At 41.7% G+C, this 17224-nt stretch overlaps 1 protein-coding gene across 1 annotated transcript in view; it reads left to right on the top strand.

The window, feature by feature from the left end:
• Dnah6 (dynein axonemal heavy chain 6) overlaps positions 1–17224 on the top strand; it is a 164161-nt gene that overhangs the window by 137562 nt on the left and 9375 nt on the right. Inside the window, exons 62-70 of the mRNA XM_048353555.1 lie at positions 3936–4087; positions 5753–5943; positions 7458–7618; positions 9993–10081; positions 11232–11378; positions 13298–13436; positions 14446–14565; positions 15419–15540; positions 15980–16109. Of these exons, the coding sequence (XP_048209512.1) occupies positions 3936–4087; positions 5753–5943; positions 7458–7618; positions 9993–10081; positions 11232–11378; positions 13298–13436; positions 14446–14565; positions 15419–15540; positions 15980–16109 (1251 nt within the window). The remainder of the gene's footprint in view (positions 1–3935; positions 4088–5752; positions 5944–7457; positions 7619–9992; positions 10082–11231; positions 11379–13297; positions 13437–14445; positions 14566–15418; positions 15541–15979; positions 16110–17224) is intronic.

Below are 17224 nucleotides of genomic sequence, written 5' to 3'. Positions count from 1 at the left end.
TCTTGCCTGCTTTCTCTTTTACCTCTAATGGTGATTAAATTATGTATTTTTATGTTATTATCTGGCACATTTGTTTTGTTATGTTTATATTCTATTATGTTTTTATTATGACACTTACTCTTTAGTACTAGGGATTGAACTTGGGCCCTTGCACTTGCTAGACAAGTATTTTACAACTTGAGTAATATACGCTGCCATTTTCCTTTTCTTTTTTTTTTTTTTATAGTACTGGGCTTGAACTTGTGCCCTCACTCAACTTTTTCACTCATGGCTAATGCTCTACAACTTGAGCTACACCTCCATTTCTAGCTTGGTGCTAGTTAATTGAAGATAAAAGTCTCTTAGATTTGTCTGCCCGGACCGGCTTCTTACCAGGATTCTCAAATCTCAGCCTCTGTAGCTAGAATTATAGGCACGAGCCACCAAGCATGCAATGCGTTAAACTTGTTTTCCAAACAGAGTTTAATGCTTTTCCCAAGACTGGCCTTGAAGACTATTCCTTCTCCCTTTGCCTCCTTAATAGCTAGTGTAAGTTACAACCATGAACCACCGCACCTGGTTTGTTTTTGAAACAGGTCTCTTTAACTTTTGTCCAGGCTAGTCTCTAATTGGGATCCTTCTTTCCCTGCTCCCCAAGCACAATTTAGTTAATATAACTTGACTTAGATTTTCCCACTCAGTTGTTTGCCTTGAATTCTAATTTATCCAAAATCATCTTATCACTTCATTTTGTTTTGCTCACATTTGCTTGGTATAATGCAACCCTATTTGTTAGCCTCTCTATTGTTTTGTTTTTTGTGTTTTGTTGTTGAACTTTTTGTGGGGGGGGGATCTCATGTAAATGCTTTGTTTTTATTTAGTTTGAATAGTGTAAGCTTAATGCATTTACACCTGTGGTTAAAACTTATACTAATTGCTGGGTGCTGGTGGCTCATACCTATAATCCTCGCTACTCAGGATGCTGAGATCTAGAGATCACAGCTCACAGCCAGCTCAGGCAGAAAAGTCTATGAGACTCTGAACTCCAACTAGCCACCAACAACAGAAGTGGGGGGCTAGGGATATGGCCTAGTGGCAAGAGTGCTTGCCTCGTATACATGAGGCCCTGGGTTCGATTCCCCAGCACCACATATACAGAAAATGGCCAGAAGTGGCGCTGTGGCTCAAGTGGCAGAGTGCTAGCCTTGAGCAAGAAGAAGCCAGGGACAGTGCTCAGGCCCTGAGTCCAAGCCCCAGGACTGGCCAAAAAAAAAAAAACAGAAGTGGAACTGGGGCTCAAATTGTAGGGCACTAACCTTGAGTATGAAAGCTCAGGGACAGTGCTCAGATCCAGATTTCAACCCTAGGACTGGCAAAAAAAAAAAAAAAAAACCAACCAACTTATTGTAAATGTAGAGGGTTTTGTATTATTATTAACCTTAAGTAGTTGAACAAAGGAACTTCCATTCAACAAAGCAGTTCATGAATGTAATGCATCTTGATCAATGTCACCCTTTTCAACATTCTCACTCACCCCTTCCAACCCCTTCCTTCCCTCATTTTTCTCAATTTTGTATGATATACATTAAATTCTTGACTGCAGTCTCCTCCCTTCTTCTCTTTATTTGTCAATCCCTCCCCTTGACCTCACCCCCTCCCTCACCACCATATTCTGTTATTTATTTTGTTGACCTTTGATTTCACCTTTTAAAGAATTACACCGTTCGCGATCTCCCCCGAAAACGTTGGTATACACTTGCAAACAACTCCAAGTTTATAAATGAATTCTAGCTTCCACATATGAGTGAAACATGCAACCTTTGTCTCTCTGGACTTAACCTACTTCACTTAACATAATTTTTTTCCAGATCTTTCCATGTCTTTGCAAATGTTGCATTATCATTCTTTCTAATGAATGAGTAAAATTCTATTTTATACTTATACTACATTTTCTTGATCCATTTGTCCATTGAGGGATATCTGGGCTGATTCCATACCTTAGATATTGTTGTAAGGTAAATTATCCAAGAAGCCATATTTTGAAGTATCAAATGTTGTCAGGTAAATTATGGGCTGGGAATATGGCCTAGTGGCAAGAGTGCTTGCCTCGTATACATGAAGCCCTGGGTTTGATTCCCCAGCACCACATATATAGAAAAGGCCAGAAGTGGCACTGTGGCTCAAGTGGCAGAGTGTTAGCCTTGAGCAAAAAGAAGCTAGGGACAATGCTCAGGCCCTGAGTCCAAGCCCCAGGACTGGCAACAAAAACAAAACAAATAAAGAAAAATATTTAAAAAAAAAAAAAGGTAAATTATCCAAGAAGCCATATTTTGAAGGATCAAATCTAGGAGTCTTTATTAGAATGCTAGCAGTCTGCAGGCAGCCAATTGTTACTAAGGCCTGCAGCCCACAAATACCCTTAACACTGTTAGGAAACAGGCCAGAATGGAAGGAAAGCAAACAAAAACAATTTGAACAAACAAATTCAGCTCCAATGGAGAGCTAACTTGGGGCGTCATAGTGACCTGAGACGAGCCAGGAGACAGGACACAGGATGCAAACACAGAGACATGTGGCATGGCATGATGGCACCTGAGCTCATCTGACCCTAAATAGAGTCAAGTCAGGGGGCAGAGTCACAGGAAGCTCCCAGTCCCAGGCACTTGACTGACAGGTTCAGTAACCTATAGGCCAAGTGCCCACCCCTGTCTCCAGAGATTCAGGAACACCCATAACCTGGTGGTGGGACTTCCCTTCCTCTAGGAATTCAGGTACACCCATGCAGACAAGATGCCAGACCCTACAATTCACCATGTGGCCAATGATGGAGCTGGCCTAATCTGACCTCCTTTCTTCAATATGATGAATAGGGCTTCAATGAACATGGTTGTGCTGTGGGCTTTACTGTATCCTGGTTTGTAATCTTTTGGATAAATGCCTAGGAGTGGAATTGCTTGATCATAAAGTAGTTTTTTGTTTTTTTGTTTGTTTTTTTTTTTTTTTTTTTGGCCAGTCCTGGGCCTGCCACCTGAGCCACAGCACCCCTTCTGGCTGTTTTCCATATATGTGGTGCTGGGGAATCGAACCAAGAGCTTCATGTGTAGGAGGCAAGCACTCTTGCCACTAGGCCATATTCCCAGCCCAGTTCTTTTTTTTTAATGAAACTTTTTTCTTTATTGTCACAGTGTGGGTTACAGATTCATATGTAAGGCAGTGAGTACATTTCTTGTTCAGCTTGTTACCTTCTCCCTCATTTTCCTCCCCCTCCCCCTCCCCCTTTCCCTCTCCCCCCAAATTGTACAGTTGATTTACAACAAATGGTTTTGTAGGTATTGCTTTTGGAATGGTTTATCTTTTTGTCCTTTGTCTCTCAATTTTGGTATTCCCTTTCCCTTCCCCAGTTGTAATACCCATATAAACAGTATCCAGGGTATTTGGATGAGATATAGTGGTAGCAGGGGTACAACCACAGGAAGGGAATACAAGAGAAGCAAAACTGAACAAAACAATCGAACAAACAGACAAGAAAAAAATAATAAAAACTACAGAAGGTACAGTTTCACATGGGATGATGATAATATTTACAACAGTGGTATAACTCTTGTGTCCATAACGTAGAGTTCATTTCACTTGGCATCACCTTATGTGATCATATGGGTGCAGCTATTGGGGTATTTTGATCTTCTACCATAACTGGCCTAATCCTGTACTAGCTATTCCCTATGAGGGATACCATAGGGTTTATGCTTCTTTGGGTCTAGGTTACTTCACTTACTAGATCATAAGGTAATTCTATGTTTAGTTTTTTGAGAAATCTCCACACTGCTTTCCAGAGTGGTTGAGCAAGTTTACATTCCCCCCAAGAGGGGCTTTTTAAAAAATTAACAAACATGTATTTATTTAATTTCACAATGAAAACAACTCAAATTAAAACATGTCTTAAAATTGACTTTCAGGAAATTTTGAGACTTTTATTAACCCAGAGTATTGGGAAGGCTATCCTGAAGTGAATCTAGAAGATGAAAATGATGCTATAGAGTCATCTTGGAATTCTGAGTTGAGCTCTTTCCACAAACTAATTCTCATTAAATGTTGTAAAGAAGAAAAGGTAGGGTATTGTTTTCAATTAAAAGACTACATTATGATTATTATATATTATAATTAAAGCTGGCCAACCAGGTATCTTATTGCATTTATCTGAGACTAACAATGACCATGTTTGGGAATTGACACTAAAAATATAGAGATTATACTAGAATATAATGCTTTAAAGAGCGAATAATGAATGTACATCACTTGCAAAAGTGGGACAGCATCTGTCAGACCTGCTAAGCAGGGAATTCACCACAGTGAGGAGAAAGCACTTGAACAGCTCAGTCCAGGCTTCCTCCGCCTCAGGAAAGGAGACATGTCTAACAGTCAGTATCCTCTCTGTTGAAGAAAAATAATAATAATAATGTAATCAAAATCCCAAGGGTAAGATCTCACTTAGAGCAACAAATGCAAGGCTCTCCCAACGTGAGAGATACCAGTTGTCCAAATGGAAATTTAAGTCTTTGGTGTTAAGTGGTGACTATTTAAGCAAATATTTTGTGGAAGAAAAATTCCCCGCCATATCTTCATCGATGCTTCGTACACTGATTGCTAAGTAAGATGCCACTTAAAGCCAGGTCTGGTGGCTGACACCTGTTCCTAAGTGCTTTGGAGAGTCAGATGAGAGGATTATGGTTTGAGGCCAATATAGTGAATGCCATATGCCTATCATCCCAACTATTTGGGAGTCTGAGACTGGAAGGATTGTAGTCCACAGCCATCCTGGGCAGAAAGTGAGGCCCTATCCCAAAAAATAACAAGAGCTAAAAGGGTAGAGGTGTGACTCAAGTGGCAGCAAGCTTGAAGCCCTGTGTTCAAATCCAAGTAGCACCAAAAAAAATGCCACTTCAGCTATTGAAGATATAGAGAGGTTATAAAGTCAGCTTTATTGGAATGTAATTTGTATGCACATAATTCACCTATTTAGGATGCTGGTTCAAATGGTTTCCCTTGTCTTCACAAAGGGGTGACAAGAAGCAGAAAATAACTGTATAGGTACCTGGATACTTCAAATATGTAAGGAAAATGTAGTATATTAAATAGAGAGACAGTTGCCAGTGGCTCAGGCCTAAAATACTAGCTACTCAGGAAGCTGAGACCTAAGGATCATGGTTCAAAACCAGCCAGGCAGGAAAGTCCATGAGACTCTTTATCTCCAACTAATCACTCGAAAACCAGAAGTGGCACTGTGGTTCAAAGTGGTAGAGCACTAGCCTTGAGCAAAAAAAGGTCAGGAACAGCACCCAGGCTCTGAGTTCCAGCCCCATGACCAAGAAAAGAAAAAACCACACGTGTCTGTGTGTGTGTGTGTGTGTGTGTGTGTGTGTGTGTGTGTGTGTGTACAGTAGTACACACAGTTTTTGGTACATACTGGGGGGAGGGGGTCTTAGAATGTGATCTCAGTGAGGGGGCAGGGACTGCAGTTAACAGAACAGTGAGGGACCATCCTCTTAAACAGCAGTTCATCTTGCTCGGTAAAGTCATGAGAACCATGGCTATAGTAGATAAGGATATGCATGTCCATCAATGTAAGTCTTTAGGGAGAAGGCCACCCAATCAAGAAAGACTAAGGACAGAAATCCAGGTACCACACTCGGAGGAGTCAATGAAGACACAATTGCAGAGGGTCCTTATCCAACATACTATTTTTTAAATATTTTTTTTTCTTGGCAACTTTCAGGTGGTTTTTGCTCTTACAGACTTTGTGATAGAGAACCTTGGGAAGCAGTTTATAGAGACGCCACCCGTGGACTTGGCTACTCTGTATCAGGACATGTCGAGCTCCACGCCCCTGGTGTTCATCCTAAGCACGGGCTCAGATCCCATGGGCGCGTTCCAGAGATTCGCCCGCGAAAGTGGCTATTCCGAGCGGTAAGGCTGCACTGTGTGCTTTCCGTGCTAAAAACTTGATGCTAAAATGGGAGGGGGGGGACTCACAGAGCTTTTAATGTTCTCTTGTTAATCCCATTTTCTCACAAAGGCCTCCAGCCCTGATGAACTATTACATGAAGTGGCTGGTCTGGCCTATTCCCTAGACTGATAATTACAGTGGGGTGATAGATCCCATCTCCTCCTTTGGAAGTCATGGTCTATATTAGTCTTCTGCCAAGGAATAGAACTAATAGGAGGTAGATATGGATGTGTATGTGTGTATCTGTATATACACATATATGCTGCATAGAGAGATTTATTATAAGTAATGCAGTTATAGACTATGTGAAGTCCACATTCAGTCAAGAAAACTGGCTAGGAGAGCTGATGGTATGTAATTCCAATCTGAGTCAAAAGTCTGATGTTGTGCCAGTTACAAGGGTAGCAGGCTTGAGACACAGGAAGAACCAATATCACCATCTAAAGTCCAGAAAAGACCAGCATCCCAACTTAACAGTCAGGGCAGCTGTGTTGCCCTTCTATTCAACCCCACTGAATATTGGAGACAAGGTCCACGACATAGACAGAGCCCACATACAAATCTGTAAGGATTTTCAATGTGACAGTCACCTCTGAAGAGGAAAAAGGAAGTAGCGATGGAGAGGGACATAGAGGAAACATCTCTGGGGAATCAGCAAAATTTTCTTCTCAACCACAGCTGTTCATCTGTGATTATTTATAGAACTGTATAAGAAAACTATTTACAAGCCAGGCCCAAATGGCTCACACCTATAATTCTAGCTACTCAGGAGGCTCAGATCTGAGGATTACAGTTCAAAGCCATCTCAGTCAGGAAAATCTATGTGACTCTTATCTCCAATTAACTACCCAAAAGAAGTCTGAAGTGGAGCTGTGGTAGAGTACTTGCCTTGAGCAAAAAAATCTGAGGGATAGCATCCAAGCCCTGAGTTCAAGCCCCAGGACTGAGAGAGAGGGAGAGAGGGAAGAAGGGAGGGAGGAAGGGAGGGAGGGAGAAAGGGAGGGAGGGAGGGAGGGAGGGAGGGAGGGAGGGAGGGAGGGAGGGAGGGAGGGAGGGAGGGAAAGAAGGAAGGAAGGAAGGAAGGAAGGAAGGAAGGAAGGAAGGAAGGAAGGAAGGAAGGAAGGAAGGAAGGAAAAGAAAGAAAACTACTTGCACACCTACCAGAATTAAGATCAGAAATGTGTATAAATTATAGGCAACCCATTTCATACCACATTTAATGTTTTAAAAATACCAATATCTATATTGCTTTTTTCCCCAGTCCTGGAGCTTGGACTCAGGGCCTGAGCATTGTCCCTGACTTCTTTTTGCTCAAGTTAGCCCTCTACCACTTGAGCCACAGCACCACTTGTGACTTTTTTTCTGTATATGTAGTGCTGAGGAATCAAACCCAGGGCTCCACATTCCCAGCCCCTGTATTTCTTTTTTTTTTTTTAATATGGTGTCAACCTTTTGCTGTTCTTGTTGGATTCAGAGTGCAGTCAATTTCACTGGGACAAGGACAAGGACCCATTGCTGAGAAAATGATCAAGGATGCCATGAAAACAGGAAACTGGGTGTTTTTGCAGAACTGCCATCTCGCTGTTTCTTGGATGCTGGCAATGGAAGAGCTCATCAAAACCTTCACAGACCCAAGTACGTGAGCTCATAGCCCAGCTTAGTATAGTTTTGCTTATATATATACTATCCTTATTGTAGTTCCCTGTTAGAGCTCTTTACTACAGCCATGGAAATCACTTGACTCGGTGCTACCTTAGCCAGGGCAGTTGCCTCATTCACAGGGCAGCCAGCCTACACTGCTCACCAACACCTTCCCCTAAATGGCCCCCACCCCTCATCCACTCATAACCTTCACCTTTGCCATCTATGTGCCAACTAGCTTTCGGTATGCTCTGCCCATTCTTTTGCAGTACAAGGAAAGTATGGTCTGTTCTCAGCAGAAATGAAACTTTAATAAAAAAAAAAAACAGGGTACTCTATGATAGAATTCTGATTAAGAAGAAAATTCTAGGAAAAGCATCAGGCCTTCAGAACAGTGAGATGCTCAAGTTCTTTGTGATCAGAAAAAGAGCATTAGCCAGGGATCCGAGGAGGAACACCAGCTGAACTTGTGGGTTTGAGGTGCTGCTAACTGGGAGCAATATGAAATAAAATACATTTAGGAATTAAGCTGAAAAGACAAAGGGAACGAGAAAGGGACAGGGAGGGAGGGAAGGAGGGAGGATGGGAGGGAGGGAGGGAGGATGGGAGGGAGGGAGGGAGAGGGAGGGAGGGAGGGAGGGAGGGAGGGAGGGAGGGAGGGAGGGAGGGAGGGAGGGAGGGAGGCAGGCAAATAGGGAATAAGAAAGACAACACCCTCAGGACTTGAAGAGCTAAGCCTGGATAGAGCTTTATCCACTACTTCCTGACTGTGTGCCACATGTCTTTTCTGCTCCTTAGTTTCCCCTGTTGTAGAGTCACTGTCCACCATCCTGTCCTGTCCTGAGGTTCTTTCCCTGCTTTGAATTCCCAGGATGTCCATGCAAATTACCATGCTTTGAGACTGAGGCCTTGAGTGTAGCTCAGCAGTAGACCAAGTGCTTAGCATGCTCAAGGCCCTGGTTCAGTCCTAGAACCAAAAAACTAATTAACAAGAACAAAAAACGATATTTTATGATATTGCTGTTGTAACTGGAAAAGTATGAACAAGTGCTTTTCCAGATCTAGTCTTTTTCTTTGTTTTTGGTTAGTACAATCATTGGCCTATAAGATTTCAATCCCAGCTTACTTCTTGGAGTATTTTTTACCACGTAAGCAACTTTAGTACTAGTCTAGAATGGTAATCAAATTAATTTAAAATGTTGGCTATTTAATGTGGCTCAAGAGTTTACCAAACCAAGAGCCATCAGTTCAGTTTTGATCTGTACTCGTGCACTGCGTATTTCAGAATCTGTTATGTACCATGCACTGCTCTGGGTATTTAGAGAATGCCAGCAAATAAAACCAACCTCAGGGAGCTTACATTCTAGTGGAAGGATACCAGCAATGAGTAAGCCACAGAAGGCATGATCGCATATGCTTGTGCTTTGGGAAATATGTAAAAAGAGAGTAAAATAAAGAGGGTGAGGAAGATCGGGATGGGCTGAGGGGGTAAAGGAAGGAGGATCATTTTAAACAGTGATCTGCATGGACTTCCTTGAGAAGGTGACATTTGGCCAAGACAGGAAGACAGTGAGGGGATCTGAGTGAATATTCCAGGCACAAGGCACATATGAAGACAACAGAAGAGCCAGACTGGCATATGTGATAAACAGCATATAATATACTCTAAAAATGAAGGCAACAGTGCATTTTCCAACATTGCTCTGGCCTCTTGAACCTACAGTGGAGTTTTGTTCCTCCTGTTGTTCTCCGTCACAGCTCAGAGAAGAAGCGCACTGACTTGCCAGTGCTGCCCATGGTCTCTCTGTATCCCTGCTCCCTCTATTCACTCTGCAATGTCTCCACTAAGGGGGCTCCCTATCTTCTCCCTTGGGGCTTTCGGCATAGTTTTACACAATTTGCCTTAAAGTGAACAGCTTAGGGAGGAAAAGTCTCACAAACTAACAATAAATACCTTCAGTTGCAGAAGTGGCTCTGAGGCTGAAGTGGTAGAGTGTTAGCCTTGAGCAAAAGGAAGCTCAAGGACAGCACCCAGTCCCTGAGTTCAAGCCTCAGGACCGGCAAATAAAAATATCCTCCGTTGAAAAGGCCTTATATCTCATCAGATATTAAAAAAATCCATGTGTCCCTAATTTCTTCATCCAAATGTGCAAGCTTGCTGACTGACGGATTCCCCTGCTGTGAAATTTCCAGAACAACTCCTCCCACTCCCATCTTAAGATGGTTTACAGCTTACTTGAGGCAAATCAATTAAGTCTTTAAACAGAGTTTACAACATCTTTTCTTTCCTAAAATAATTATTTCTTACAGAAAAGTGCTACCACGTGCTACAAGAACATTTTTCTCCTTTTTTGTTCTTCATTTTTAGAGTCTGTTATCAAAGACACTTTCCGACTGTTTCTAAGCTCCATGCCTAGTAGTACATTTCCTGTTACAGTGCTTCAGAATTCGGTCAAGGTAAGGCACTGCATGTGAAATCATTGATCTCAGAATCAGAATTCGGTCAAGGTAAGGCACTGCATGTGAAATCATTGATCTCAGAATCAGAATTCTATCAAGGTAAGGCACTGCATGTGAAATCATTGATCTCAGAATCAGAATTCGGTCAAGGTAAGGCATTGCATGTGAAATCATTGATCTCAGAATCAGAATTCTGTCAAGGTAAGGCATTGCATGTGAAATCATTGATCTCAGAACACTTGCCTAGGGGATCAAGAGGGCACAGATCCTGCAGCCATGTTCATGTCTGCGTGGCCAGGCAGAAAGATGGAAAGCGGAATCTTTTCTACCAAAGCAAACAGAGAAATAATTTCTGAAGACAGTGCCTACCCATCATGCCCTGGTGCTATTGGTCATTCAACTTTTCTAGCTCTTTCCTCTACAGGATGTTCTGCAAACAAAGAAATGTGGGTGGAGCCCTCCTAGAATTCAAAAGAATATCTCAGCATTTGATGGACAGAAAGGAATGTAGGGGGTGCAACTGCTGGAGTTCAGTGAAGGAAGTTTGGAGGGATACCTCCAACTAGGGGTTATAAGAGGAACTTCTTCCCTCCCTGCCCACAGCAGGAGACAACATGCAGGAGACACAGTGCAGGGCAATGCCATAGTTTAAGGTGACTACAAAATCCAATGACAAGGGGCTGGGAATATGGCCCAGTGGTAGAGTGCTGGCCTCGTATACATGAAGCCCTGGGTTCGATTCCTCAGCACCACATATATAGAAAAAGTCATAAGTAGGGCTGTGGCTCAAGTGGCAGAGTGCTAACCTTGAGCAAAAAGAAACCAGGGACAGTGCTTAGGCCCTGAGTTCAAGCCCCAGCACTGGCAGAAAAAAAAATCCAATGACAAAAGTCTAGGCATGCCTTCTGACCCATGTATAGAAAACAACACGGCAACTAGAAGTGGATGAGGTTTCCAAGCAGGTGGCTCAAGCATTGTAGGTGTGAAGATCCTACCAGCCCTGTGCTTCCTGAACTATGGTTGAATAAAACACAAAGATACATGCCAACAATGCCTCCATAGGAATCAATTCTCTACGGCCTCTTTTAGTAGTTTTCAAAAGGAATGCAAATCTGTGACCTCACCCTCTCTGCTCTCTGAAATGCAGGTGACCAACGAACCTCCAAAAGGCTTACGTGCAAATATCAGGCGAGCATTTACTGAAATGTCATCTTCATTTTTTGAGGAAAATATACTTGGGAGAAAATGGAGGCAAATAGTGTTTGGCATTTGCTTCTTCCATGCAATTATTCAGGTATACTCACTTCTGCTTTTTAGTACCTACAAGGAAGTATATGAAATAAGTAAATGATAAAGATATTTTTAAAAATTAATCCTGGGGCTGGGAATGTGGCCTAGTGGCAAAAGTGCTTGCCTTGTATACATTAAGCCTTGGGTTCAATTCCCTAGCACCACATATATAGAAAATGGCTAGAAGTGGCACTGTGGCTCAAGTGGCAGAGTGCTAGCCTTGAGCAAAAAGAAGCCAGGGACAGTGCTCAGACCCCGAGTACAAAGCCCAGGACTGGCAAAAAAAAAAAAAGAAAAGAAAAAAAAATTAAGCCTGTAAGTGACACTGTGAAACTCTGAGGGTGTTGTTTTGTTTTTGAATCCAAGTTGTTTTAACTCAACCACCAATCTCTGTGTGCCCCTTGCCCTAGTCTCTCACTGCTTTGACTTCCGCCTCTATTCTGTCCTGTCTACAGAACACCATCTCCTGAACGAATGCAGGATGTCCAATTCAACAAGCGTTCAATCTACCTCTCCAACACACCAAATTGTTTCCCCTCCAGAACCTATTTCTAAAGTTAGAGATCCCATTCTCTCAACTACCTGCAATCAAAACTTCAGGATTATTTTCATGTTCTCTTTTCACCCAATTGTTGGGTCCTCCTTTTTCTTGCAAGTTTCCCATATGCTCTTATGAAGAAGCTCCTACTCTCATCAGCTTCCTTCCCAACTAAAAATGGAATCACTAGTCCCCTGAAAGATGACCTTTGACCCAGCACCAGTCTCCTCCTCCTTTTCCAAGAGTCATTGCCATATCTGTTATGCATCCTGTATCTTATATTAAATCCTGACTCTCCAACTACATATGTTTAGATGGCATGTGGACTAAATGGTCTCTTTCTCTCCAGAGAAGGGTTCAGTTAAAAGAGAGAGAGAGAAAAAAAAAAGAAAGAAAGCAAAAAGAAAGATTAAAGATGCAAGACACAGGAAAAATAAAAGAAAAGGTCCTAGAGGGAGTCCAAAAAGATGAGAATCAGGGGCCGGGGGATGGGGCTCTTGTTCTACTAACAAAAGCCACTGAGTCAAGAGGCTGTTGAAAGTTTATTGAAATTTTGAGATCAAGAGGTGGGTACTTGGGATGACTCCTCTGACATGATCATCTGCGTAGAATTAGGAAATTGAAGGTGATCGGGAAATTTTAAAAGAAGAAGGAATTTCACTATGGGATGTCATGAAACTGTGGGTACTAGTTAGTGTCACCACAGAGAAGTCAGCTGCAATCAGCATGGAGTGTGTAGTATGGCTGAAAGTTACCGACAAACTCCTTCAACAGTAGGGGATAGAGCTCTCTCTCGCTCGCTCGCTCTCGCTCTCTCTCGCTCTCTCTTGCTCTCTCTGTCGGACAGTTACAGTATATACATTATTATGTCAAAAGACTAAACTTTCTTGCTCTTGTCTTGGTCTGGAAACATTTTCTGTTACCCTGCAGAACAAATTCGCTTTTGATTTGCTGAATGTGCAGAAGCAGTACAGTCTCCTAGAAATGTAGAGAAGGACTGGTATGAAGAAACATGTATTCTGCTTGTTCCATAAAAGCCTAGATGAAGTTGAATTTCATGATTGTAACTGATTTTACAGGATGGGTATGCCAAACTTTAACAAAAACTTTTTGTTTTTCAATAATTACCCAAAATTAATCTCATCGAATTTTTTGTTGTTGTTGCCAGTCCTGGGGCTGGGCACTGTCCCTGAGCTTCTTTTCCTCAAGGCTAGCAACTCTACCACTTGAGCCACATCACCACTTCTGGCTTTTTCTGTTTATGTGGTGCTGAGGAATCAAACCCAGGGCTTTGTGCATGCTAGGCAAGCACTCTACCACTAAGCCACATTCCTAGCCCCTCGTTGAATTTTTTTTTTAATTTCTATTTTCATTTCCTATTCTAGGAGAGAAAGAAGTTTGGCCCCCTTGGTTGGAATATCTGCTATGAATTTAACGACAGTGACCGAGAATGTGCTTTACTGAATCTCAACCTGTACTGTCAAGAAGGAAAGATTCCCTGGGATGCACTAATTTACATTACCGGTCAGTTTGTGCATGAGGCAGGGCATCCAGCAGGGGACGCAAAGCTGTTGGTTTATACTCACCTGGCCCATGGGAGAAGAGCGTCCTCCCGTGTTTAACAGCGGCGACAGTGACTTCTCATGTCCCCTTCATGAATTTCAGTTTGTGAACATATTTATGGTGGTGAGGAGGAGGAGGAAGATGATAGGGAAAGCTTATGTAACTTGCTACAGGATGTTAGCAGCTTCCCAAAATTCACAGATTGAACCCTAACACCTACCCTTACAATGTCAATACCCATGAAATCCTTCCATGCACACAATGGATGAAGAGGAATTACAGCAATGATTGGAATTTGCCAAGGAGTTATGTTCCCATTAGGTACCAGTCCAGAGTGGTTCTTTCCTACTAGTGGTTTAGGGTGGTAGTGAAGCACACTGAAAGTAGCTTCTCCATGGAAAGAGAGGCCTTATCCAGATAAACTTAATTCCCCTAACATAATTTCTGTGAGGCAAGGTCACTCTTTCACTTTGGATCTATCTGTTCCCCATACACAGCTTACTAGCAGTGATTTATAAAGTATATGCAGGACTAACACATCTTTCTATAAATATTGGATCCCATTTTACTCTTGGGCCCCAAAGAGAAGCACCCTTTGAAGAAAAAAATGTATGTTCTGGAATCCTACAGCCAATGACAGGATAAGACTCAAGATCAATAGGTTGAAGCAAAAGGACAAGAAGGATAAATGTGCATAGATACATCAAGGGCTTCTATTGCTGTTATTTGGCAAAAGTAAAATTATTAGAGTAGAGTACATATGCTAGGGGTTTTTTTTCTTTTCTTCTGCTTTTTAAAAATTGGCTGTTATTATCTTGGGAAGGTGGGCAGATTAGAAAGGAGGTCTGTTGTGCTCTTTCCAGTGCAGTTCAAAATAAACGTGTGCCCAAATAACCTGTTAGCATCTGGGTGTGTTCATCGATTGAACATGTTAACAGTAATGGATTTGAGCATACGAACTCCTTTTCAGGTGAAATCACATACGGTGGTAGAGTGACAGACACCTGGGATCAAAGATGCCTCCGTACTGTCTTGAAGAGATTTTTCTCTCCTGAAACATTACATTCTCAATATAAATACTCTGAATCAGGTGAGTGACTTTTCGACCCTATGAGAAAGACATCTCCCAAGAAGCCATTGGTGGCATCTTTCAGTTTTCCATCTGGATTGACCTCTGTGACCATTCTTCACAATGGAATCCCCACCCCACGCTTGACACCTACAATGCTGGTTGGATAGCAAAGCTACATATTATCCAAATGTTATTTTTTATTAATGTTGGTTGTATTGTGTCTAAATATGTTTTAAAGCTGTATCCTAGTACATTTTGGATTTAAAAAAGCTTTCTTTATAGCAAATTAAATTAAAACCAAATTTATAAATTGGTGACAGCCCATTACGGGTCATAGAGCAAATGAATGGACCTGAATGTTGATTCCCAGGGAGGGGATGGTGTGATTAGTATAGAATAAGTTCACCAAAGCTCCCACCATTGAATTGCAAGAAACTAGATTCACCTTTCACCATTAGGCAAAATTGAGTGAGCATGGATTTTAATATACTGCAAATGTAGCTTTTGGTTTGAAGAATTTGGAAAGGATTATTATTCATCAAAGTAAGCAAACTTCAACATGAAAAAAAAATCAGTCTCTAAATGAGCATCAATTTGGAGCCTTTTTAGGAGATGCACCTTTCTTCCATGTGCCGCTGGATTCTCAGAATCCTTAAACCTCCTGGGGGAGACATCCTAAAAGCTTAGGACACTAATCTGATGCTTAAAACCTCAAGAAAAGGGAACAAAACTAGACACAGCAATGCAAGTAAGAAGGCTTAGGAAAAGCAAGTACCTTTTCTACTTGAGGCAGCCACCAGCTAAACAAGACAGAGAAGTGCCAAATCTGGAGGCCCATTTGAAACATTTGTCTTCTGTGTTGCTATAACAGGCATCTACTTTGCACCCCTGGCTGACAGTCTACAAGAGTTTAAGGACTACATTGAAAATCTGCCTTTGATAGATGACCCAGAGATTTTTGGAATGCATGAAAATGCCAACCTTGTTTTCCAGGTTTGTGATCTTTCAAGTTAATATACGTATTTATGTCATGTAGATGAACTCAAAACATCAATCATCACCTCACTAGCTCCGAGGGCTATATCCCCAGGAAAAACAAACCACTGTTCCACCACACACTTCACAGTAGTTCCAATTTGTCCTGTTGCCTCTGAATTCTTTGTAGGATCCAAATACCATGAGTTTTCCCTGCACCAGCCTCTTGCATTTCCATTATCCACCTAAGCACCAAAGCGTAAGGGTGTGAAGACACAATCCTGTTTGTCCTGTCCTTTCCCCATGCTGAACATGTTTGTCTCATGTTACACAAAGGTTTAATAGCAGTTTAAATGCCCTTTTATTAAAAAAAAAACTCTTCTCATTTCAATATGAAAACTATGCTGCTACAAATGACTTTCTAAGACTTTTTAAGTGTTCACTGTCTCTGTCTTAGTATAAAGAGACCAACACTTTGATCAATACTGTACTGGAGATCCAGCCAAGATCATCTTCTGGTGGAGAGGGAAAAAGCAATGATGAAATTGTCCAAGAACTTGTGGCTTCTATCCAGTCTAGAGTTCCAGGTAATGAATAATTTTTGGCATCTGTAGGTAATGGGAATTAAAGGAATAAGTCAGAGAACTAAGTGATTGAAAGATGTTCAAACCTGTTTATTACATCAACTTTTCCTTAACAAGTTCTTGTGACATGACCTCCTCTGCTCATAGAACTGAAGCCGACAGCACTTAACACTCCAACTCCCACAAGCAGTAGGAGCCACTTGGTTTCTGACCTACCTAACTTCAACCAGATTTTTTCTGAGTTCCACTTGGCTTCATGATTCTAAAGTCTCTAGACCTGTGCTGTCCAAGACAGTAGCCAGTAGCCACATGGACCTACTTAAAATCAATTAAATAAATTCCTGTCATATAATATGTGCTAATAAATGTACATTTTAGTTCCAAAAATAATAAAAATAAAATAAAATTCCCCTGCACACTATCCACATTTCAAGTGCCACCTTATTGATCAGCGCAGGCAAAGAACATTTCCTATCACTTAAGACTTTCTGGGTTCTATTGGCCAGTCATGCTCTAGAAACCATTTCACTGTTTTTCCCTATTCCAGAGAAACAGCTAGACTACTTTTTTTTGTTTGTTTGTTTGTTTGTTTGTTTTTTTGCCAGTCCTGGGCCTTGGACTCAGGGCCTGAGCACTGTCCCTGGCTTCTTTTTGCTCAAGGCTAGCACTCTACCACTTGAGCTGCAACGCCACTTCTGGCCATTTTCTGTATATGTGGTGCTGGGGAATCGAACCGAGAGCTTCATGTATACGAGGCAAGCGCTCTTGCCACTAGGCCATATCCCCAGCCCCACAGCTAGACTACTTTAACCTTGTTTTCTAATAAGGAATTTTCCTGAATAATCATAATAGACCTACTCTCACACTTTTCTTAGATTAGCCATAGATGTACCTTTGAAGATATATTGTTCATGGTTGCGAGAAATGTCATATTAGTATAAAGAAAATTAAGGCAGATTTAAAGATAACTGGATAAATCCTGCAGATACTCTCCAGACTCTGAGTAAAACAGGCACTATGTGACCTCAGAACGATCTAGCTTTAGTTGCGTCTGAGAAAGCATCCCTCAAATAATGTCTACTTGGGTAGAAAGTTCCATTGATATTAAAGCAAATCCT

Source organism: Perognathus longimembris, chromosome 8 (assembly GCF_023159225.1).
Source record: "Perognathus longimembris pacificus isolate PPM17 chromosome 8, ASM2315922v1, whole genome shotgun sequence".
Taxonomy (NCBI): domain Eukaryota; kingdom Metazoa; phylum Chordata; class Mammalia; order Rodentia; family Heteromyidae; genus Perognathus; species Perognathus longimembris.
Note: the sequence above shows the minus strand (reverse complement) of the source record. Positions and strands in the feature narration are given on the sequence as shown.